Genomic DNA, 25,004 nt, shown 5'->3' with positions numbered 1-25,004 from the left:
AATGTGGAAAGAGAGAAATAAAATTTAAGGAGGAAACGTAGTTAAGATTTCCCCTTCATTCTATGGTTTTTCTCTTAAAAAAATAAAATAGAAATGATTGCGATTTATTAGGATGAATTAATCAGAAATTTTTTTATATTATTTTATTAAATACTATGCGAATTTTGATTTGTTTTCCAATAAGGTTACGTTTCAAAGTGAAAAATGACCGTGCCGCCATCATTTTTTTTGTCATGGATCAAGACAAAGCAAAACATGGACCGTTTTCCTCTTGAAACACGGACACAAGAGATTGCATTATCTAAATTGGAGATTTTGACATCTGTAAGCTTTTTGAACAACTTCATGTGCGCCAGCAACAACGTTGTGAGAGAACAAGAGAACCAAGTTTTTAATTCAAACACGCCGTCTGTACCTGAAATTTCCAACCAAACTTGGACTAAACTCTCCAGTATAGCACACTTGCTACAAAAAGTTTCCTAGCAGTTAGCCAGGGGACCATAGCATACCAACTAACCACCTAACCAATTGCCTAAAATGTTACTTCATTTACCAACCTTGTTTTGCCTCATATTTGATTTTGTAGTCCTTGAGATCAACACAAGAGGACCAACAATCATGATGTGGGTTTTATTTTGTTGAGATATAGGTTTGGCGGATTGATTCGAGTTTTTTTTAAGTGATATATGTTTTTTAATTTTATCTTTTAATATTGTGTTGATTGAAAATTAGATTTCATGATTTATTTTAATTTATTTTCTATAAAATTATCGCGATCTCATGACTCGAGTCGCTGGTTTGACAAGTAAAGTTTTTTTTTTGTCTTTTTTAATTTGTATTTTTTCAATTTCGTCATTCAATATTGAGTTGATTATGAATTATAATTTATTTTGGTTTGCTTTTTTAGGTTTTCCCGGTCTTATGACTTGAGTAACGTGTTTTGCAGATTAACCCGGATAGACTCATGTTGTTTTATTGTATTTTTATATTGATTTTTTTTTCAATTTCAACCTTCAAAATGAGTAAATTAAAAATCAGAGTTTATAATTTATTTTAATTTGTTTTCAATTGGGTTATTACAGTCTTATAATCTTGGTTGCGAGTTTGGCAGGTTAATCTAAGTTGACTAGGATTATTTTTTATATACTTTCTACAAGATTATCCTGATCTCATTACCCGGTTCATGAGTTTGGAAGGTTAACTCAAGTCAATTTTTATTTATTTCTTAATCTATTTTTTTTCAATTTCATCCTTCACATTTGATTGATTTGGGATTAAGTTTCATATTTTTTTATATATATTTTTCTTTATATAAAGTTATCTCTATGTCATTACCTGAGTTGACTCAAGCTGTTTTTTATCTTTGTTTTAATTTTATCCTTCACATTTGATTGATTTGGGATTAAGTTTCATAATTTTTTTATATATATATTTTTCTTTCTATAAAGTTATCTACATTGAAATTGTTTATCCCGACTCGGGCGTTAGCTCACATTTTTTATCCTTTTATAGTTTTTTTTTTCAACATTTGATTGATTTAGAATTAGACTTTAATTTTTATTTTTACTTTCTATGAAGTTATATCAATCTCATTACTTTATCACAAGTTTGGATAGTTAACCCGAGTTGATCCAGTTTTTTTTAATTGATATTTTTTCCTAAGCTATATAATTTGTTTCAATTGAGTTATTCTGGTCACACAACCCAAGTTACAGTTTTGACAAGTTAATCCAAATTAACTCGAGTTGTTTGTTTTTTTATCTCATTTTTTAATTGATTTTTTTTCGATTTCATCCTTCAACATTTTTTATTGAAAGTTAGATTTCATATTTAATTTTGATTTATTTTCTATGAAGTATCACAATCTCATGATCTAGCTTGTGCATTTAACAGGTTAACTTGGATTAACCCAAATTAATAGTCAAATTTACTCGAGTTGTTTTTCTTCTCTCTTTTTTTCATTGATTTTTTTTTTCAGATTTTATCCTTCAACATTTTTTTATTGGAAGTTAGATTTCATATTTAATTTTAATTTTTTTTCTATGAAGTATCACAATTTCATAATCTAGCTTACGCATTTAACAGATTAACTTGGATTAACCCAGATTAATCCAATATGTTTACATCTCTAATGTTAAAAAAACATATCTTGAATTATTTTTTAATCGAACTATGTTCTTTATGATTTTCTAAATTGTCTTTAGACTCATCAAGTTAATCAAGTTAACTCCGATCAACCCCCACTCAATTTAAATTGTTTTCTACTAGAAAACATGTTATTAATATCTAAATATTTTTTTACATTAAAAAAATTAATATAACACGTAGCAGCATAGCGTATACAATTATCTAGTACATGACTATAACATTCTTTTTATAACATTAACATCCTACGAGGCACTTGGCAATGATTTAAAACGTTGCAGGTTTAACTTGCAAAAGTTTACACTACAAGAACAGAATCTCTAAGGGATTCAAATATTGTTTAATCCTACCACTGGAGCGAAAGGAAAACAATGAACAACTGCCGCCATGCGATCGCATAGATAAGGACCTCTACTGCTCTCCCATTATCGCTCCCCACTTGTTCTTCCTTTGTTTCTTTAAGACTATTCTAGGCTTTATTTCCCAGTTTAATTAATATGGTTTATTGTTTTTAAATTATTTTTATGGGTTGATATAAAATTTAAAATAAAAAAAATATTATTTTAATACATTACTGAATAAAAAACACTTTAAAAAACAACCGAAACTTCATTTCCAAACAGTTACTAAATATAGATTCCAGTTTACGATTAGTTTGGAGAGATCTTGCAAAGTTCTATTCGCTGCTAATCATTTAAATTTTACTTGCATAAAGATAAATGCAATAGAAAAGATACAAATGGCGGGCTTTATTTTACTTCAAAAGGCAATGAAACAAAAAACCATACCCCTAAAGGACTGAACTGCATCATCAAATGCTAAACGCACCGTAACAAATCAAACCCCTTGGAGAATTGTATGAGTGGTTGGAAAATCCTTATGATGACCATCACATCCTTGTTGCCTGTGACATCTCAAACAATAGTAAAATGTATGCGACGCCCACAAATAAAAAGTAAAAAACTTGTACCGTAAGGTTGCTTGGGGTCAAGTTCCAGAATGAGAAGTGGATGCTTTGAAATCATTCATTCTGCCTGCGTCATCTATTATATGCATGCATGCATCTAGGCATGGATAACAATATAACTAGTTATTCCCAACACAAAACTGCACCAGTGAGCAAAGAAGACTGCAAAAGACTCTCCTAGGATGAATCTCTTTTCTATGTGTGTGCATGGATTGGTGGAAGGAACCAGAGTTCAGCCGCAACAAATGATAAAAACCAAATCAACAGGAACATACTTTTGTAGTTGACATTATGCGAAATTATTGGGCAGGAAGATGCATTGTACCATGAAAGTTTTTTTAAACACTTGGATTCAAAAGGTCACCAAAAGTTTGGCAACCAAACAGAAAAACCAAAACAAATACTTTAGGTAACAGATACACTGGCTCAGTATACGCTCTACCTGTTTGATCACAAGCTTCACTTGGAATATTAGCTAAACCACTAACCAGTTTCATAAACTTGAGCTCGTCTAACAACTAAGAAGAATATAACGCAAGGAAGGATGAAAGTTGGGGACCCTTTGAACAAGCTATGCATATGACAAGCACCACATCAGCTATTCAACTAGTGAACCAAGATGACAAATCAGTTGAGGTTACAGTCGCTATTCTTAAGCAACTGATACCCCATAACCAATACGCATAAATGCAAACAGTTCACCGGCCACTTAAAAGGTAATGTAAATTTTGTTTACTTGATGTCCCAAAAGATCCTTATTCTGCATAAATGTAGTTATATTAAAAATTCATCTAAAAGAAGCTTGAACATTTACTTGAAGGAAGAAAAAACTACACAATCCCAAATAAGCTGGGACTCCTTACCTTCTGAACAAGCTTGCCAGTTCTAATTACCATTTTTTTACTTGAAGGTAAATGTGTACTTTGTCCCACAATATCAGTTGCCAAATCTTGAAGATAGTAGAAAGTGTATTGCACGAACATTGAGGGTTGCTAAGGGGTTTAGGATTTTGGTCTAATACAAATACTGAAACCCAACAAAAGAATTGCACTTGATTTAAAATGTCATTAAATTTCTTCATGATAGTTAACGTCCAACAACACCATATTTTTTCTATAAAATTTTATAAGAGCTACCATAATCTCAGACTGACTTAATTTGTCCTAGATGAATAAATCAACATGTGGTAACAAACATAAAATGTCCTAATAGGAGCTTTCATCTTTTCTTACTATAAAATGGGTCAGCATAAACAGGATGCGATTTAAAAGTGGAAAAGGACCCCTACATAGCTTGCAGTAATAAATGAAAGAATTTCCAAACATTTGATGAAGTGCATTGCTAATTGATCAAAAATGCAACCCTGCCCCAGTTGTGCCCAAGTCCTTGCCTAAATGCCATATGGATGGAATTATCAGAAGAGTAAAACCCCCCCTCCTCCCAGCGTCAAAACAATAAAATAAAATCCAACCCAATTGAGAAGCAGGCCCTAAAGATTAGAAGTGCCAAATCCTACAGAAGATTACCATCACAGGAACAAAACTGACGGAGAACCGTGAAGAATAAGATCGCCTGAAGTACATTGACATCTAAAGGAATCAAATATTAAGAGATTAATCAGATGAATCTGAGGTTTGTGTTGTACCTCTATTGAGCCTGAAGACAACTAACTGAAAGTTCTATAAAATCCACATCAGGTAACCTCCCCGACCTGCTAGCTTTGATACTGCAGTGACATCCACAGACAATGTCATAAAAGCATTCTGATGGGTCAAATCTTCATCTTTCACATCATCAAATGTAAAACAGGATGAAAGGCTTCATATTTGCTCGCGCATGCTGCTCAAATTTTGATACTCAAGAATTTCAATTTAAGAAACTTGATGGGGAACAACTAATGGCAGCATAAAAAACAACGAACAACTAAGACAAAATGACTGTTTGAATACACCAAATGATATATTCTTCAATTAGAGAGAAGCATACAAAAACAAATCAAACAATTGATATCCTTTAACAAAGTAAAAGTTCTGCAAGACCTATCCACTATCAATGAAAATCAGGCAGGTAAAGGGAAGAACTAGTCAATTTTTTATGCGATGGCTTCACCCTTCCTCTGAAGTTCGAAATTACTACCTATTGCTTAGGAAAAAAAACAAATCTTTTAGCGATTAAAAGACATCAAACTAAAAACAGCATTTTCCAAATTGTTAGCGAATCATCAACAAATGAGTCATTGCCATTAGTCAACAAATTTTCAACTAATAACATAGAAAACTAAGTTACATTTTTTGCTAGGGAAACAAGGCTAGCAACAGTAGGGAAAGGATAAAGAGTACCACACTGCAACTGCAACTATCAGCAAGATTAGACAGAAGCTTGCACTACACAATTCTTTCCTTAGATTACTGACAGTTGCTTTCTTTTTTTTTAGTTTCTCCTTTTTCTTCAAAAAGTAGAAGAGCTATTTCTTGAAATTCTGCGGTTCACAGGGCCACACTTGTGACTGAAAACTTAATATGCAATAGCATATTCATATCAAGATAACAAGGAGGCCATCCACAGGCAGCAATATTGAAGGGTTACAGTAAAACAAATTAAAACAATAGACAGACTAAGAATCAATTGTTTATGAGTTTTCACATTATGGATGGGAAGCACAATCCAGATTCTGGATAACATTCCGAAGATAATCAAATCAACAAATTACCTTTGACATTCTATGTTATTGCCTATTTCTTCATCAATGAAAAGCTAAGAACGTCTCCAGGACTTCACACCAACTGTTTCTTGCAAACACAATGTCAATATTAAAAAAACAAGAGAGAGAGAGCGAAGAAGAAGAAGAAGAAGAAAATAGAGCTGGCAGCGGGCAATAAATCAATATTGTTCTAATCACCGAAACCAAATTTAAATATAATGTTTAGTTTACAATGTACCAATGAAAATATGTTACATACATGGTTTCAGCTGGAACTGATATTTTAAAATGAAAAGCCATTATGCCACACCTTGCGATGAAAGCAGGGCCCCAGGCACATCTATATGTTAACAAAGCTGGAGAGCAGAGTTAACCTGAAACATAACTGGTTGATGGCAGGAGGCAAATATTTTCTTCACCCAAATCACCACAGAGGCCTGCTAAGAAAAGTACAAATGATCGTCTCAGAAACAATGTTCGCAACTTCCTTTCAATGGAAGTCTCTCACCTCAACCTCATCTTGTGTCAGTAGCATGCAAAATGGAAGAATTAAGCTCAGAGCCAAGGTTGACCAACTAATCTCTCAGCCAAACAAACCACCAGTCCCTAACTCCCCTTGTTGCAACTCCTTTCTCCGCTGCTCTTCTAAAGGATCTGGACTCTTCATCATTCTTCGGAGACGCCTAATTATAACAAGAAATAACCTAAATGAATAAAGAAATAAAATACAAGGACTGGATTGATAAATAAATACTCAACTGTTTCTCATTTTAGATACCTGTCTTGAGCATGCTGAGCAGGAAAAGTAGGCATAAAATCTTTAGACTTTGGAAGAGGAACTTCACGAAACCAGTCATGGTTAAGAGCAGCTTCAGCAGTAATCCGCTACAAGAAAAATACAATGAGCCTTATTAAGTCATTATAGCAATAAACTAAACTATTTCTGCTAAAAAAAATAAAAGCAATCAACTAACAGTAAAGCAAATCTACCTTCTCAGGGTCATAGGTTAGAAGCTTGTTCAACAAATCAAATCCAGAATCAGAAAGCACCGGTGATCCAGTGAAGGATGTTGCTGGAAATTTCTTACGGAGTAGGTTATACCTGAAAGGAACATATAAGGTGGTTAATGATAAAAAGAATTAATGACGTGTAACAGAAAAGTATCACCAATGGAGGCCAGATAACCAGACCAGAATCACCCAGCTGGAAGCCTGGGAAAACAGCAGCAAACATAAGAACAGCTGCATGTTATCATTAACTTGAAAAATAAGTTCATGCAAAATTAGTACTTACTGCTGCTTGACAAAATTGACCTTCACTCCAGGTAACTTGGAAAACCCAGGCCAGATTGTCTCATTAGGTGTACCAAGGATTCGGAAAATCTGCAATAATAAAGGGCCGTGGAGAAGTAATTAGACTGCTTGCTCACTAAGCAAAGCAGTGGAAGTTTTAGTGATCACAGGCAAGTAGAAACCAACTGAATAAGTCTACCTTGTATTATCTTTCTGGAAATTTAATTTACCTTGTCAAGTTGATCAACTTCTGTTTTGCCATTAAACAGAGGGTCCTTTGATAACAATTCAGCCATAATGCAGCCAAGTGACCACATGTCAATTGCCGTTGAATATTGTTTGGCTCCCAAAAGTAGTTCTGGCGCCCTGGATAAATGGAAGAGAACATCAAACACATGACACCAAGGTGTTGATGCATGTCTATATTACGTGTCAACATCAAAAGACATAGAAGCAGCAGCAGCCAAAAAGGTTCCTATGATAACTGGCTGCAGAGACAAGACAATCTACATGTTCAATGCCAAATAATCGATAAAGGTTACATCCACAAACAAACAAGCCATCCTTCTATCATACATTTATACATGGCTGAGGAGTTGACTGTACTACTAGCAAATAGCACTTTACTCATATGACTATATATGACCAGTGTTAATAGAAAAAAAATGATTCGAACTGATAAAAAGTTGCAAATAGTGCCAATTTACAATCATCAATATCAGACACCACAGAAAAAGTTGAACACTAATAGCACAGAAATACTTTGAAAATAAAGACACCACAAGCCTATTGCAAAAACAGTAAGAGATCAATTCGAAATAATCCAGGCCTATACAAACAAGAAAACACAGAGGATATCTAACACAAACAAAATAAATCAAACAAAACAGCTAGCCAAAGATATTAACTATGCAAGTGGGAGTATTATATGTGCAAGTTCAGCTTACCTGTACCACAGGGTAACTACCAAATGAGTATACGGTTTCAATGGGCTCCCATATTGACGAGCCAACCCAAAGTCACAGATCTTCAACTCACCACGATTGTTCAGAAGCAGATTTGATGTCTTCAGATCTCGATGAAGCACCCAATTATCATGAAGATACTTCGTACCTTCCAACAACTGGAGCATTAAGCATTTAACCTCACTCTGACTAAATGGCTGTCTCATAGACTCCATGAGTCCTTTAAGGTCATGTTCCATGTACTCCATCACCATAAAAATGCTATCAAGGTTACTCCCTACCACAACTTCTTTAACATCAACAATTGACGGATGATGAAAAGAAAGAAGAATGTTTATTTCCCTGAGAGAAGTCAGTGGAAAACCTTCCCGTTCTTTCTCCATCTTTACCTTCTTCAGTGCTACAATTTCCCCAGTTTTCTTGTCCCTAGCTCTATATACAACACCGTAAGTGCCTTCATCTATTTTATTCAATCTCTCAAACTCATCAACACTTCTACATCCCTGAAGCATGTTTATACTTCTTTGAGGTGGACCAGCAGGTTCTGGTGTTTCATGCGAATCATTTTCATCTTCATCCTCAGGATCTGTATCAGAATCATTGTTATCATGTTCGTCATCAATTTCCATGTAGTCATCCCTCCCAGAATCATTACCAGGATGATCATCCCCACTTGAAGACCTAGCACAGGTGCCTCGCTCATCAGATTCAGATGACCTCCCTCTAGCTGCGTCAGATCCTTCTCTTCTAAGATCCCCCGGATCAGGCGTCGATGACTTGTTGCGAACTCTGAAATCCAAGGACTCCAAATGAGGCATCTTCTTCCTCCTTTTAGGAACTTCTTGATCCTCCACAATTTCACCCTCATCAACAGGAGAATTGTTCCCATCTGCCCATCGTGAAGATGATATATTCCTCATTGGAGCATAATCTTCATCTTCTATGTGCTGTGCTTCCTGGTCATTACCCCATTGCTCCTCCACTGGTGAGGAAGCCAACTCTATCGAAGACTCAGGTGCAGAATTGCCAACTGACCCTTTAACCACCGAACCCTTCAGCGAGAAAGCCAACTCTACTGGAGAGTTAGATGCAGAATTGCCAGCAGACCCTTTAACCACCGAACCCTTCAGTGGTGAAGAAGACTGCAGAGTCAGGTTTTTACTGCTTATAACAGGAGAAATCTCTACACCTCCATCTGGAATAACATTAGGTGACTGGCGGTATGCCTTAGGCAGGGGTGGCGGTGGAGGGAGAGCGGCCGCTGCAGGGGAACTCCAACTTTTTGATAAGCTACTGGTAGCTTTATCATCTCTATCCCAAACTACAGGAGAAAACTTCCTCTTCTTCTCCACTGGTGTTACTTTCAAAACCTCACTACCTTTATGAGCATGTGACTCAGGGTCAATGGCATCATCAGACCCACTCTCACTGGACAACTCACCTGGCTCCTTATCAGTGGCCCTGACAGAAAACCCACACCTCCGTGACCTTAGGGCACCACCACCACCACTACTTCCTGAATCACTCCTGCTGGAAGAGGACCGATACCCACCATTAGTCACGCCCGTCTCCTTAATATCCTTCTGCCTAACCCTAGCACTATCTCTTAAGTGATGAACTTGACCCCTATCATTTTCAGCATTACCATTCCCAATTCTATCATATTGATCCTTGGAATAAGCAAAATCCTCTTTTAATAGTTCAAAATCAGACTCCTGGTCCTTGAATTCATTATCGTGATAACCCCCGTGTCTCCCAGCGGCCATATATCCAAAACTCAAAGCTTCACAATACAAAACCCTAATTGCAATCCAACTACCCTTTATTCACGCCTATAGAACCCTAATCCCGCCACTTTTTTTCAAGCTATCCCAAATTCACGAAAACTAAATTACCTAACCCTAAGGCAAGTAATTTGAAACCCCAAAGTAGCACAAAAGCTAAGCATTAAAGAGGTAAAAAACATCAATTCGAATACCCTAAAAATAATATATTAAGTTCCAAACTTGCTCGAAAATCAAAGGGATATAAAAGATAGAGATTCGAAACCCTGGAAATTAAAAAAACGAGAAAGAGAGAGAGCCAAGTGATAAAATCTCGATCTCGAAGTGGGGATAGAGCAGCTGGCAGCAGCCAGAAAAAGATAAATTACGGCTTACCGATGAGAAAGAGAAAACGCCGCCGTTTCTGTTATGTGGAGATAGAGGGAGCGAGGATGCAAAGTACACTCCTCAATCGGAAAAGAGAGAGCCCAGACGTGATGGCGAAAGAGTGTTTTTAAAGTCTTTACATTTCTCAACTGTAAATTACATTTTAGACCTTAGTAATTTTTCAATGTTATAATTAGGTCCTCGTAGCTGGAAAATTGTGCAATAATGAATTGATAAACTTCTTCTAAATTTCTAATCTGGGCAGTCATTGTAATTAAACCCGACATCATGTAAATTCGAGATTCATATCTTGGTATGAATTAGATTTCAATTTAAATCAGTTTTGCTATTGACTCAGTTACTTAACAGTTTGACATTGTCAAGACCGGATCAAATTCGGCAAGACTTCTTTTTAAAAAGAAAAATTAAAAAAACAATTGACTCAGAACCCAATTATCCCAGCATTCTGAGGGTTGTTTGTGAATGTAATAATACTTGTTTTTTTAAATATTTTTCGATCAGAAATATATTAAAATAATATTTTTAATTTTTTAAAAATTATTTTTGATATCAACACATTAAAATATCTGAAAACAACAAAAAATATTAAAAAAAATATTTTTTAAAAGACATGGGAAACTCAATGGAGCTTCACTATTTATAAGCTCCTCTTTTTTTTTTCACTTTTAGTTCACCCTTTTTTTTTCACATTTCCCTCCTTTTTTTTCTTTTAGTTTTGTCTTTTTTTTTAACTTCATCTTAAAAGATTTTTAATAATTGTTTGCTTTTAAACGAACAAAATCAACTAAATCATCTAAAAGCAACTCTCACATAGTTTAATTTTAAATTCAAGCAAGAAGTTGAGTAAATAGATTTTTTTTTTTGTTAATTTCATCTATTTTTCTCAATTTTATCCTTATACATTTTTTAATTGGTCAATTGGGTTATTTTTGGATTTGCTAAGTCGACTGGATCACGTTTGACCACTCCTACAAGTTTTAATTTTAAGCTCGAACTACGTAAGAAGTTGGGTCAAGAGGGTTTTATCACGTTTGGCCACTCCTACAAGTTTTAATTTTAAGCTCGAACTACGTAAGAAGTTGGGTCAGGAGGGTTTTTCTTTGTTAATTTCATTTTTTTCTCTCAATTTTATCTAAAAATATTTTTTCTAGTCAACCAGATTATTTCTGGATTGTCCAAGTTGAAGGAGTTATGTCGGACCAATTCTCATATTATTTAATTTTAAATTCAGATTAAATAAAAATAAAATTAGTAAATTTCAAAATTAACATTTAATAACATCATCGAATATTTCTTTTACCACCAAGATATTTTTTTGTCAAGATAAAAAAAAATATTCATCCTGGAGCGCAGCCCTGCGCTCTAAATTTGTAAACTTTACAGAATCAGACAATTGTACATGAAACAATTAATAAGTGCTGTCTTCGAGAAAATTCCTGTGTCCTAAAACACTCTCCCATTATCATGTATTGTCATACTCCCTTCGTTATGTTGGAATTTGAAAGGACGGAGTGGTGGGGAGTGGTGGTGGGGAGTGGCGGTGGGGTTGTGAAACTTTTCGCGGGGATTAATAGTTTTGGGTTTTAAGGTATAAATTGGAAAGGTGATGTGTCCAGTTTTCATTGGTGAATGCATGGAGTTTATGGTAGACCTTGTCGCACCAAACCAAGTCCTTGATTGTTTGGAGAGGTAAACCGAGATATCTTTTCCTATTTTTTATTTAATTGTTTATACATTTTAAAAATATTTTTATAAAAAATTAAAAAAAATTATATTTTTATTCTAAATTAATATTTTTTTAGTATTCTCATATTTTAATATTAAAAATAATTTTTAAAAAATAAAAAAAAATTATTTAATACATTTCCAAATAAAAAATATTTTAAAAAACAATTATTATTATGTTTTTAAATACTTTATTTATGTCATGTTTAAGACTTGATTTTCTGGGAAAGTGTTAGTTTTGAGATGGAGAGATTTAAGTTTTTTTAAAATATTGTAAGTTATCACATAAAAACCTGGTGATATTTTGTTGATTTTGCTTTATGTTATTTTTTTTAATATTATCAATAATTAGTCACCTTTTATATTATATTATTTTTCAATTAATTGAAATTATATGAAACATGGGTTTAATTAGATTATTGTGATAAAATGTGTTTTTTATTAAAAAAAAATTAATATCAACAGTCAGAAAACACTTAAAAATATTAATCTAATATTTTTTAAAATAAATAATTTTTTTTTAATCCAAAAATAAAAGTTACCCCTATCCACTATATTTGATGTGTTTCTTTATTTTAATAATAGTGAGATCGTCGTTCATTTTTGTTTAAATTTATGTGTTATTTTTTTTCCTTTATATTTTCTTCTTTACGTTAAATTTGACCAGACAACTTTCTAACAAACTGATGTTAGGGGGCTTTGATTTGATATAAGAAAAGGCGTCAGCATTTTGCACTTGGGGTGTGTTCGTTAGAATGCCTAGCGAGTTGGATATTAGTTTTGCAGGGACAACAAATTTTTATTGTTGGGTCTAATTTTGTGAAAAATTGATAATTATTTTTCTTGGAAAAAAATTGAAAAGACAAGTAAATTATTCCATATTTTATAGCTGAAAGCATTGCATTTATATGACCATCATTTTATATATCTAAAAAAATCTCATCGCACTTGCATCAAGTAAAAAATTTAGGATATTTTCAGAAATAACTACAATTAAACTAGTGATGATACTCACTGTATTTATCAGTGTTTTTAAACCCGACCCGGTCTAAGACTCAGGTCACGAGTTTTGACCAGGTCACCCGGATCAACTTTATTTTTTTTATAAATCAAAACGATATCATGTTGGTAAAAAAAAATAATCAACGAGTTGCAACCGAGTCTTACCGGGTCAGCCAAGTCAGCCGAGTTTTTAACTACCCCTATTTTTCATAAACTCGGCCCGGTTTCAACCCTAGGTCAGCCAGGTCGACCCACCAGGTTGGACCAAGTTTTAAAACTATGATATTTATATTGGAATCAGGCTCAAATACCTTAGCGAATCATTATAATTAACTCCATATATAATAGTTCTACCTCCTAGTTTACATAATTGCACTAAGTTTGCACTGCATTGTGGCTTGAATAAAAAGAAATTAAACATAACAAAAACTATATATCCTAGCCAAAGTAAGGTTAAATTCAGATTTTGACATAAATTTTTTTATTATCTAGTTTTACGTTATAGAACATAACTCCAAATCAAACCATTGCATCGAGTTAAAACTTTATCAGAAGATTTTAAAGAGATTTTTCTATATTATGGTAAACTTTCAAGTCAATCGGAGTTTGAGAGGCCTTGCGATATAGGTCATAACAGACAATACAAGTTTTGTTATATATTTTTTTTTTTACTTGTGGACTTTCCATTTGACAATGATTTTTTTTTCAAGGATGTGACAGCTTGTTGTTAAAATCTCTTGATTCTACAAGGATCTTCAATGGATTACAATATAATTTTCAAGTGTCGCAGTGATTTATTAATGTTTCAAAAATTTTCTTTTGCAATGATTTTTTATTCATCATACCTATACAAGAAAAAAAAAACCGGTAATATTTAATGACAAATTAATTAGCTTATTTTAAAGAGTTTTTTAATCCTATAAAGAAGGTTAAAGAAAATCTAGAAAGGAATTTTTATATTTTAAAATAATTCTTTAAAACTATAATTAATTATCCTAAATCAAGAATAACCAAGAGGGAAAAAAATCCATAAAATAATGTTAGGGTTTTTTTTTTCCCCGGACAGTGAAGTTTTATAATAAAAATATTAGTTTTTCCAGGCCTTCTCTTGTTGACCCGGTCTTTATTGCCAGGCTTTTTCCTTCCTTTGCACTTTTAGGCTTTTAGCCATTGGAAGTTCCCTTCACTTCAAAACTTACTTCTCGAATGGTTTTCTTTATTTTTTCTTTTTTGTTTGTTTGCTTAAAAAAATCATTATAATTTTGTGAGCATTTAATTTCTCACTTGTAAAATTTTTTGAGATTGCAAGATATTTTTTTCCTGCATTATATTTTAAATACTGATTAAATTCAAATAAAATTATGATCATAAAAACATAATTATTAAACATAGCCCGGAGTGTCATACGGGTTGACCCATATCAACTCGAGAATTTTTTTTAAAAATATGTTTAAGGTTTTAATATTTCAATAGAAAAGTTTTTGAAATAATACATGTGGATGCAAGTTATAAAAAACAAATGTGAGGCGTGAAGTATAATATAATTATTTCACATCAAAAAAATTAAAAAAAAATCCACTTGAATGTAGATTATAAAGAAATGCAAGTTATAGAGTGTAATATAGTTACCTCAAATAAAAAATTTAACAAACAATTTATTTAGGCTATAAAAAAAAAAAATATGAGGCATGAAGTGTAATATAATTATCTCATATCGAATAATTAAGAAACAATTCATGTGGATGCATGTTATATATAGTTATTCCCATCAAAAAATTAAGAAACAATTTATATAGATGTAAGTTATAAAAAAACATGTGGCTAAATATTTATAAATTAATTTTATATTTTCAGAATTTATTAAAAAATAAAAATATTAAAAAAAATCAGACATCACTCAATTAACTTAATCACCCTGATATAAGTAAATTACATCTTTGAATTTATTTGGTTTAAAACCTTGCTAAGACTCTAGGTCTCCGAGTCTCGGATTAACCCGTGACGCCGGGCTAGATTTTTTAATTATGTATAAAAGTGAATAAAAGTGAAAAATATAGTTCTTCTTATCTGTAAATCATGTTTTTTTATAAGAAAATGTCCAGGAAGTGCTCTTTTTCCTTTTCAAGTACTGTGCTAATCAACAAGAATAAAACTTTTCGATTGTGATTCCTTAATTTTTCCATAAAAAATTTAAAAAATTATAGGCTAAAAAGCCAAAAACAAATTATAACTGCAAAACAAATAAATATTAATCACCTGTTTTGCATTATGATAGCTTATAACTTATTTTTTAAAATTATTTTTCACATAAAAATATATCAAATTAATATTTTTTAAATAATTTTAATATTATAATATAAAAAATTAAAAAAATATTTTCAATTACACTACCAAAAACACAATCAAAGCGTGTTGTAAAGTTTTATTCAAGAAAAATAATAAAAAAAGATAGATAGCAGTTTTTCATATGCATTGTTAAGATACTATAAGAAATATAATAAAACTCGAAATTTATAACTTATTAGTCATTTATTTAAAAAAATGAACTTATTAATCTATACTTTTTTTATTTTCTTATTTCCATCTTGAACACGCCACTTGATTCAATCAGGATTCTGCTCCATCACTTTTTCAAAACCTATCTCTATCCATTGATCACAGGCCAGGACAAAGGGAACAGAGAAGAACATGCAGGCACACCACTGTTCTTCATCTCCCCTCCCATCCTTCTGTTGAATACAATGACTGACATAAATCATAAAACTAATGAATTATTATTATCGCACTGCCAGGCTGCATACACTGTGTTGCAGTGATTTTTTTGGCACATGAAGAAATTTTTTAAGAATCGTGGAGGATATGTCAAAAATGTTCTTCTCAAAACCAATTTATTTATGCTGAAAATATCGTTGGGTTTGAAAACTCAAGAGAAGAAGTTGAGAATTGAATTCATGACAAGAATGTAACGTTCATCATCGTTTATAAGTCTTCTTCTAAAAATAATTTCCTCTGATTCTGATACAAAGCTAGACGCCAATGGAATCTTATGAAGTTGAAGTGGGATTGGTGACAGAAAGCTTGTTAAATTGAAACTAGCAGAAAAGGGGCTCTGCAGCCTTGCTTTAAGCTACAAATAGAACAGCCATGGAAGCAAATTTAAGAAAAACAAAATGCGTAATGGCATTTGTTCTGCTTTCCTGAATCATTTGATCGACTATTGTCTTCAGCTTTTCCATTTTCCAAGCAACTAATTATTGTAAAGAAGGATCACTCCAAGTGGGCAGTTCAAGTTTTTTTATACTAGAGGAACCAGGCCCCATGAATGCAATCGCAGAATTTAACATATAAAATGAATCCACAAGTTCAGTTATGTATGTCAAAAAAGTGAGATGAGAATGGTTTGCTAGCATATGTTACATGTAAACATAGTGCTGTGCTGCTACCAGCACAGGGAAGGAAACTTGAAGGAGAATGAAGAGGGCAAGTGCCCGGTCCTCCTTATATAATCTGCCGTTTCAGAAGTCTTCACGGCTTTCTCATTCAGTGTGGCCTCCGCATTTGAACGCTTCTCTTCAGCTATTCTCGTAGTCGAGGCCAGTTTGTTTGCCAACCGTTCTTGTGCTCGAGCTTTCAGCCTCTCAGCCTTCACCTATATATAAAGATTATGCACCAGTAAGCAGAATAGCCAAATCATAGAGATAGAGACCAAGGTGAAACTTGAGCTGTACTCTTCACAGCAAACTAATGTAGCCAGTGGGCATCGTTGTTCCCAGAAATTAAACAAGACCCCCTGAACAACAATATCAAGGCGTGAATTTGCAGCCCACATACCAAATTGCCGTTTCTTTTGTGATTCAGTCTCCATTTGTATATTTTCAAGCCTGTAAAAGGGCCTTGCCTGGATTTCACTGACATGACTAACCTGGGTTAACTGTTCAGGGGCAATGTAGACACTCATCATTTCATGGCAATAGGAACCCAGGCCATGAGAATTGAGATATGTGTTGATGTAGGGTTCTTGTTATGAAGAAAAGCGAAACTATAAAAGCTATTGATGCAGTTGGAGTTAGGTTAATTAGGACGTGTAATCAACTACACCCTAATTTTTTGCAGTTTGGATATGGAGGAAGTCTTTGTTTAAAATTAGCCACTTGTTGGTCTTCATTTCTTCAAGCAAGATGGCGATAAGGGCAACACAACTTTTTGGGACCCTACTTTTTGTTAAAATTGTAAGTACAAACAGAAACATTTCAGAAAGCAACGGATCAAAAATAAAGTAATTCTGTCTTGAATGGACCAGTAACCATACCTCCATTTTCCTCTTTTCCATTTCTGCTTTTCTCTTCTCATGATTTTCCCAGGCTTGGATCTTCACCTCTTCACGCTTATACCTACATATTACATAACGAATGACCAATCTCAAGTGCATGAAACTCAGATATAAAGATATTGAATTAATCGAGATTAAAAGAATGAGCAGAGGTAAAAGTCACTGTGGATCACCTCGCCATGTATTTGGCTCGCTCTGCATCATCCCAAGCCATTGCTCTTGTTTCTAGAGTACTCACCTTTCTTACTTGATCCGATTCCATATTCTCGTGTATCCTAGAACCATTGGATTCTTGTCCATAGTAATTTCTTGTTGCACTAACCCCTCTGGGAGCACAACTGGCCTCACCTCTACTTTCAGTCATTGCTAAACCTGTTTGATAGCCTTCATTGCCCGGCAACCCGTTCAGGCCCCTCACTGGGGTGCAAGATCCTGAAGATACAGGGCTCCTCGCCGCCGGTGTAGTAGCTCTAATCGGTGTTGTTGTTCTTGAAGGCTCTTGGCTAGCAATGGGGGTCATCTCAGTCCCCATGTCCCTAACACAGATTGATCTAACAGCACTCATTGTTGAGTTCTGTGCAGGCTTATTAACTCTCCACACTGACTCATCACAGTCTACCTTCTTTGTTTCTACTTCATACTGATTTGTGATTGAAATAGAACACCCATTTGCTGCTTCTCCTCCAACTTCATCTTCTCCACTTGAATAGTCATGTTCCATTTGAGGAACTGGAGCTATAAGTCTCCTATCGTCGGCATTTGAGTTTCGTGGCTGGCTTTCTTTTCTATCTCCTCCCCCTCCTCTTGACAATCCCACTAACCATTTTTGTGCATCATCCCATTTGGATGGTGTTGGTTTGCCTAAAGCTGTTCGGTGATGACCACCGCGACTAGCTCCATTGCCTTTATGAAACTCAAAGCTAGTTGCCTTACTACTTGGAATCTCCTGAGTTGGTCCATGATTGTAACACCCTTTATCCTCCATAGATCTCATTCTCTCAACAAATCTTCTCACTCTCACAGTTACACACAAGGACAAGCAAAAATATGGCGCGTGACCACTAAAAAGCACAGAAGTCCCACTTAACTTGCCATGTGAGTCATGAAGTCTAATTCATATCTTTGAACAGTAGATCCTTAGTCAGCAAAATGGTCCAGATCCTCTCTGGAGATGTAAACCGTATTAGATCTCTAACCCTGTACAGCAAGTCAGTGAACTGACTTGGGACAAATAAATTGAAACATTAGCTAATAGCAAAAGAAATATTATTTGCTTGACATTAGCTAATCCAAGGATTGATAAATAGATTTTTCAGTGATTAAAACACAAAAGACATTGAATCTAACCACCCACCCTGTGCTGTATGGTCTACTTTTACAAGTGATTAAAACACAGATGCCAAAATGGCCATATCAAAAAAATAAAAAAAATAAAAGCTCAGCCAGAACCTCTCAGGGTCCAAAATATCTCCACCTTCCTTTCCTTCATTGCACAGCTAGGGACCATTTAAAGATATCCAAATGGATAACTACTTCCCCATCTAAAACTCTATCTGAAATCAGCAACACATGAGAGAGAGAGAGAGAGAATGGAAAAGCTAATAATAATGGTAGCTTATAAAACCCAAGAAGCGGAAAGCATATAGTAGTGGTGCACTTTATGTTTAGTGTGTCTAGCTAATATCAGAAACTATCAAAGCTTGTTAATTGTCTGGAGCCACCAAAAAGATGGAGCGGAGAATTCATCTTGGTTATGCAAAAACAACAGGAAAATCAGAGATGGACTGGATTTTGCAGGGAAAGAAGAGCTCATCTGCAGGGAATAATACCTTGAAAGTTGAAACCATGAATTTTTGAGACTAGCAGAGTCATTCATGAAAAGTTCAGATCCATTGCACACCAAAAAACAATATAAAAATTAACCTGCACGGTTGAAACTCGAAATGTATGGCTGTAATAGTAAGAAAAGGTTAACTACAAAGAGGTTTCCAGTCGTTTAATTACATCTCAAACCAGTCCTCTAACTACAAAAACTAGCATGTTACATCTCAACATGGATACATCGAAGGATTCCTCCATGTATAAAATGAAAACAATGCATCTTTCATTTAAGCAATGTACACAGCTGTCGTTGTCTTCACATCTACAGAGACAACTCCAGACTCCCTATTATTCACACGAACAAGTTAGCTTTCGTTGTTGCAAATACCTGTGAAAGGACTAACATGGATAACCAGTGAGAGCTTGGTGATGTTCTTTCGAGTTTTTGTAATTAGGGGACTGGTAGTGGTGATCCAAAAGGAAAGATCGTAAATTTACACTGTCTCGTGTAATAATTAATGCATTGATTCTTGTGTACACTGTCTTATTGGTGAGTGCTTCTTTTAAAATACGGTTGTCCTCCTAACGGTAACTGGGATGGTGAGGTGGGGGGGTGCTGGGGACACGTGGACAGCAGAGATTTGACTAAAGTGCCAGCTGATGAGGAGGATGGTGTCGGGCTAAGATTAAGAATGTGGGTTTTCTGACTTGTTCACGTGACTGTGATGGGCTGGGTCTGTGGGGCTACAGTTTCTGGGTTAATGAGATGAATTGACTGTTCTTTTTTATTAATTGTAATTGTGTACGGTTTGACCAGAGCGGCGGAACTACATGGCTGGTGTTTTTTAGAGGGTGATTGAGAGGCATGCGGCTTTGTCATTTTTAAAGTTTTTTCTCATTTACAATAATATTTTTAAAAAATTATGTTTAATTTTAGCTAATTAAAATTATTAAAATACATTTATATTAAATAATTTTAAATTTTTTAAAATCACTTTTTCAAAGACATTCTCTTGCGGAATCAAAGCATTGTGAAAAGTTGAAAGAATTAGATAATATTAATTTAAGTGTGTGTTTAATATCACATAATATTATGAAGAAGTATTTTTTATTTAAAAATATATTAAAATATTCTCTTTCCAGGTAAAAGTATCATGAAAAGTTAGGGGAGTTGAATAATATTGATTTAAATGTGTGTTTGGAGTCGTAAAGCATGATACTATGTAAAAATAATTTTTTTAAAAAACATATTAATGTAATTTCTTCTTTATTTTTTATATTAGCATATTAAAATTATTGAAAAGCTATAAAATAATTATAAATTTAATGATTTTTAAAACACACAAAAAAACAGAAGATATTACTTTTTCAAACACTCATTAATTAAATTTATTCAACCCAACCAAATTTTTTTGTGACATAATTGATACAACTAAGTTCAATATAAACGTGATTAGCATGTAGAAAAATAATAATTATTGTGTCCTGTTTGTTTTGTGGAAAGTAGTTTTTTTTGGAAAGTGAATTATTTTTTGATGTTTGGTAGTATAATGGAAAATAAGTTGGAAACTATTTTCTAGTGTTTGGTTATGTCATGGAAAATGAGTTGGAAAAAAACTTATTAATGTTTTATTTTTTTTCAAGTTTATTAAAATAATAAGGAACAAATATTACAAATTATAAAGTTGAATGGGAACGAAATTGAAAAAAATATAATTTCATAAATTATCTCAAATAAAATAAATAATAATCAAAATAATAGAGATCAATTTTAAAAAATAAAAAAATTGAAAGATGAAGAAATTAAAATAATAATAATTAACATTTCATAAATTATTTCAAATAAAATAAGTAACAATAAAAAAAACTGAGGACCAAATTTGATAAATAAAAAATTTCAATTAAAAAATGATAAGGAAAAAGCAAATAACAATTATAAAAATAAGGATAAAAATTAATATAAAAATTAAATTCTAAGGGATGAAATTAAAAAACAAATATTCAAAACAAAATATATATAGTAATCAAAAGTTTGAGGACCAAATTTGATATAATCAGTAAATAATATGATATTTCTAAATTTTTCACAACTATCGGAAAGTGTTTTCCGCCCAAAATAAAAGGAAAACACTTTCTTGGAAATCAAGCTAAATTTTCCTTTGACTGGAAAGTGTTTTCTGTTAACCGGAAAGTGTTTTCCATTGATCAACCTTTCTAATAACAAATAAACATAGAAAAGTTTAGAAAGTGGTTTCTTGAAAACCAGTTTCCGAGAAACAAACAAATCCTTAATTGAAAATAGATTGGGTTTTCAAATTAGATTTAACGATACAATTTTCACATAATTAAATATATTTTTGAGATTTAATTAAAGATAAATTATTCATACAAAGTTTACTTGTATAACCTAAGTTAGATTGAAGTTGTAATAATTGAGAACCCTCAATCATGCATGTAACATATCCATCGTACTCTACAAAAGTATTTTGTATGTCTTTTCCTTTTCTTTTTTTAGTTTATTGCAAAAGAAAGATTCGAACTTTAAGATTTATTGTATGAATTGAAGTACTGCAGGGGGGGGACGCTGTTTCCCATCATGTCGTGTCCTTGTTGTCATGGCGTTAGAAGCTCCAATTCGGCGTCGTGTGAGGAGGGACCACATGGGATGTCCTTGGGCCTACAAAAAGGGTGGTCTTGTCAGACCCATATCAGGAGTTCCAGTTTCATGGGTGTCATACTAAATGGGCTTCGCAAAAGTGAGCCCAAAAAATTATATAAGGTTTTTTTTTCTCCAGAAAAAGATGGATTATGAAAGTCTAGATAGATAATGTAATAATGATTATTTTTTAAAATAATTTTTATTTAAAAATAAATTAGAATAATATTTTTTTATTTTTATTAATATCAATATATTAAAATGATATAAAAATATCAAAGAAATAATTTGAAACACAAAAAAAATTAAATTCTTTTAAAAATATTTTTAAAACACAAAAATAAATTCTAGATATTTAATAAAAGCACTCTCATATCCCCTTTCAAGTGACTAACAATTAATTTTTATCTTTTATTTTTTTTTATTATTAAGGTTTTAGAGACAACATTTGAAACAGGCCATAACTACTGTAATTGTTTTTTTAAAAAAAATCTCATGATCTACAATACAAATCCTATATGATTTGTATTAAGTTTTTATCTTCTAGGCGTGTTTTTTTTTTTGTTTTTGCAATTTAATTTGTTTTTTAAACTATTTTTCACATAAAAAATATTAAATTAAATTTTAAGTGTTTTTTAATAATTTAATACACTAATATTAAAAATTTAAAAATATAAAAAATATCATTTTAAAATTAATTGGAGTACAGCTAAAGAAGCTAGAAGATCTCAACTTCCATTTCTGTAAACCTGAAGGCCTTGATGATGAGCCCTTCAGGGGTGGGGAATTATTAATGGGGCATGAGTGTGTTAAGATCAATGCCACTGGTCGATCTGTAACTGTAACTGCTTCTCATCTCAAGGAAGGGAAGTACACAGAGAGGAATATTAGCTGCAATATCCTTGTTGGAACAGATGGTGCAGGAAGTAGTGCACGGAAGGAAGCTTGCTGGAATAGATCGAACTGAGAGGTGAAAAAGACCTGCAAAAGCTCGTCAGTGTTCATTTTTAAGCAGAGACCTTGGACAATACTTGCTCAATGAGAGACCTGGAATGTTGTTCTTTATCTTCAATACCGAAGCTATTGGGGTCCTTGTTGCTCATGATCTCTAGCGCCCCAGCAGAGCCTTGAAGATTTCAGCCCGGAGGTAACTTTCAATTCATTTAAAGATGGACTTCTGGACGAGATTTTTCAATGACCTCAATGTTTTTCTTATTGTACTCGAGCATAAAGAAAAGGGTAGTAAAGCTGGTTCAATAATAAGAGCTTGTTAACAATGATGGTGCTGTAGAACTAAAATGATGCTAGGAGATTAGTTTCTGTGGTGGTAATATTTAGGGTGTAATTTCGGGGTGCCTTCTCCATGCCAGTAATACTTTGAAATGTTCAGCCTGTAGACATGCAAAAACCTCATCTTCAAATTGGTTGGCCAAGAGTTTTCAGACATTGATGTGATCGACATAAAGCCATGGGTGATGCACGCTGAAGTTGCAGAAAAGTATGCGAGTTGCGACAATCAAATAATACTTGCTGGGGATGCAGCTCATCGATCTCCCCCAGCTGGTGGTTTTGGTGAGTTCCGCTGTTTTGTGAAGTAAACAAATTCAAGTTTGTCTTTCACCCCGTAGCTTATGATAATAATAGCACCTTCTTGTTTAATAGAAAGTTAAAGAGATCAGCAATCCTTGGCTCTAAACTTGGGAGAACTATATAGATGTTGCAGAATCTAAGAAATCGTCAAACTCATTTTCATGGTGGAGCATATGTCAGATGACTAACGAAGGAGCAATTTTAGTTAGGCCTGACGAACACATTGCTTGGCGTGTGAAGTCAGGTCTTGACGGCTATCCAATTTTAGAGATGAGAAGGGTTTTTTTCTGCAATATTGAAGGTAAAAAAAAAACATGCATAGAAGACATAGGATATCTGTGTATGTGGGGTGAAGTCCTCCACCTGAAACCACGATTACACCGGTGCTGCGTCTATTTTGAATTGGAATGCCGTATTCTGATCTCCTCTTCATTATGGGAAAATATTTCGGACAATTGAAGAGAGATTGGTTGTATACAGAACTTGCCATGCCCCAGACAGCTCTCATGGATGCCAGAGCTCCAGAATTTTGCCTGCTTCGGTGTGAGTATTTCAGGGCTTCACAACATTGTTCTGAACATGAACACGTGCCATTTTAGAAGACTATTTTTTTTTTCCTTTCAGTTGCTTTCAGATTGAAGGGCTGAAAGACGAGTCCTGAGACAAATACAGCAGTGGACTGAAGTTTAGAGAAATGCTTGCCATGCCTCTGAGTTGACGACGATGGGAAAAATCTGCAGTACATTCTGAGCTTCAAATTGATAGTCTTCTGACACCATGAGTGCTCAGTTTTTTTTCTAATCTTCCTCATAATTAATTGGATAACTGATATCTATTCTAGGAAAAGAAAGTTTACGAGAGCTAAGGATAACTCAAAGCCTCCTCTATTCCCACTCCCGACCTTTTCTTTCTCCTCCCTAATTCTTAACCATCATATCTCCTGCACCATAGTTGAAGCATAGCTTCCAAACACTGAATAATTTTATAAATTACTGGTTATTTCTTATACAACTACAAAGATACATTAATTAATAAACATTATTGGAGTTGATAATGATTGTTTAGAGATTCATTATTATCTAAAAAAACAAATCTAGATTGAGGAAAACAAATCTAATCCGGTTTGGTTTTAGGATTTTAGATTTTTTTTTTTTTGAATTTAGGTTAGAAGACGAACGTATACTCTAGTTAAGTAAAAAAATAAAATAAAATCAAGGGCCTGAGTTTGAAAACCCACACGCTTGGGCTCTTCCTTACAAAGGCTAAGGCATGTTGGGCTATAGACCCATACGTCTAGGCTTTTTTCTTTGTCTTTTTTTATGTTGTTTTTTTTTAATTTTATATTTAGGTTAAATATAAAATTAAAAAAAAAATTATTAAACTTGGTTGAGTCCATGGCCCGGGTCATAGATTTGACGAGTTAAGCCACAATATTTAGGCTGTTATTTTTTTCTTTTTTGTTGTTTAATGCATTTTTTATCCCTCAATTAAAAAAAAATAATTTTACCATTTGTTATTGATCATCTATTTTTTTTATTTAACTTAAAACTAAAAAAAATATATCATGTTTTACCATTTTTTGTTTCTCTTTGTTGTCGGTGATCTACTTTTGCCTTCTCAGTCCCAAGCATCTATCAT

The 25,004-nt window shown here is 33.4% G+C and overlaps 2 protein-coding genes across 24 annotated transcripts; both read right to left on the bottom strand.

The window, feature by feature from the left end:
* Positions 1 to 2,877: 2,877 nt before the first annotated feature.
* LOC7460029 (cyclin-dependent kinase G-2) lies at positions 2,878 to 10,325 on the bottom strand. Of its 18 annotated transcripts, none has more exons than XR_002983934.2 (9): positions 8,054 to 10,324; positions 7,337 to 7,472; positions 7,108 to 7,196; positions 6,804 to 6,915; positions 6,592 to 6,698; positions 6,073 to 6,496; positions 5,823 to 5,895; positions 4,758 to 4,951; positions 2,878 to 3,049 (listed from the first exon to the last, which is right to left on the bottom strand). XR_002983934.2 is itself a non-coding variant. In XM_052456053.1 (7 exons), exons 1-7 carry the CDS (start codon positions 9,835 to 9,837, stop codon positions 6,397 to 6,399), a joined length of 2,256 nt encoding a protein of 751 aa, XP_052312013.1. In that variant the 5' UTR covers positions 9,838 to 10,324; the 3' UTR covers positions 5,999 to 6,396. The 18 variants fall into 18 exon arrangements, 3 of the variants coding, with proteins under 3 accessions (XP_052312013.1, XP_024465157.1, XP_052312014.1); XR_002983935.2 differs by having other exon boundaries at positions 4,758 to 4,838; XR_002983943.2 differs by having other exon boundaries at positions 2,878 to 4,951; positions 6,124 to 6,253; positions 6,322 to 6,496.
* A 5,921-nt stretch (positions 10,326 to 16,246) lies between these two features.
* LOC7460030 (remorin 1.4) lies at positions 16,247 to 19,646 on the bottom strand. Of its 6 annotated transcripts, none has more exons than XM_024610087.2 (4): positions 19,509 to 19,646; positions 17,473 to 18,516; positions 17,279 to 17,360; positions 16,247 to 16,618 (listed from the first exon to the last, which is right to left on the bottom strand). In XM_024610087.2, exons 2-4 carry the CDS (start codon positions 18,291 to 18,293, stop codon positions 16,409 to 16,411), a joined length of 1,113 nt encoding a protein of 370 aa, XP_024465855.2. In that variant the 5' UTR covers positions 18,294 to 18,516; positions 19,509 to 19,646; the 3' UTR covers positions 16,247 to 16,408. The 6 variants fall into 6 exon arrangements, with proteins under 6 accessions (XP_024465855.2, XP_024465851.2, XP_024465853.2 ...); XM_024610083.2 differs by having other exon boundaries at positions 19,129 to 19,628; XM_024610085.2 differs by having other exon boundaries at positions 17,473 to 18,520; positions 19,129 to 19,627.
* Positions 19,647 to 25,004: the final 5,358 nt, after the last annotated feature.

The sequence above is a fragment of the Populus trichocarpa genome, chromosome 10 (genome assembly GCF_000002775.5).
Source record: "Populus trichocarpa isolate Nisqually-1 chromosome 10, P.trichocarpa_v4.1, whole genome shotgun sequence".
NCBI lineage: Eukaryota > Viridiplantae > Streptophyta > Magnoliopsida > Malpighiales > Salicaceae > Populus > Populus trichocarpa.
This window is presented reverse-complemented; position numbering and strand designations above follow the sequence as displayed.

Coding starts and splice junctions, on each gene's coding strand:
- LOC7460029 (XM_024609389.2), bottom strand. CDS start 9,837: ATGGCCGCTGGGAGACACGGGGGTTATCACGATAATGAATTCAAGGAC. Junction 6,916..7,107: donor GTCAATTTTGTCAAGCAGCA/GTAAGTACTAAT, acceptor TGTTCCTTTCAG/GTATAACCTACTCCGTAAGA. Junction 6,699..6,803: donor TAACCTATGACCCTGAGAAG/GTAGATTTGCTT, acceptor TTTTTCTTGTAG/CGGATTACTGCTGAAGCTGC.
- LOC7460030 (XM_024610087.2), bottom strand. CDS start 18,293: ATGAGATCTATGGAGGATAAAGGGTGTTACAATCATGGACCAACTCAG. Junction 17,361..17,472: donor CGAGCCAAATACATGGCGAG/GTGATCCACAGT, acceptor TGTAATATGTAG/GTATAAGCGTGAAGAGGTGA. Junction 16,619..17,278: donor TGGAAAAGAGGAAAATGGAG/GTATGGTTACTG, acceptor CTTTATATATAG/GTGAAGGCTGAGAGGCTGAA.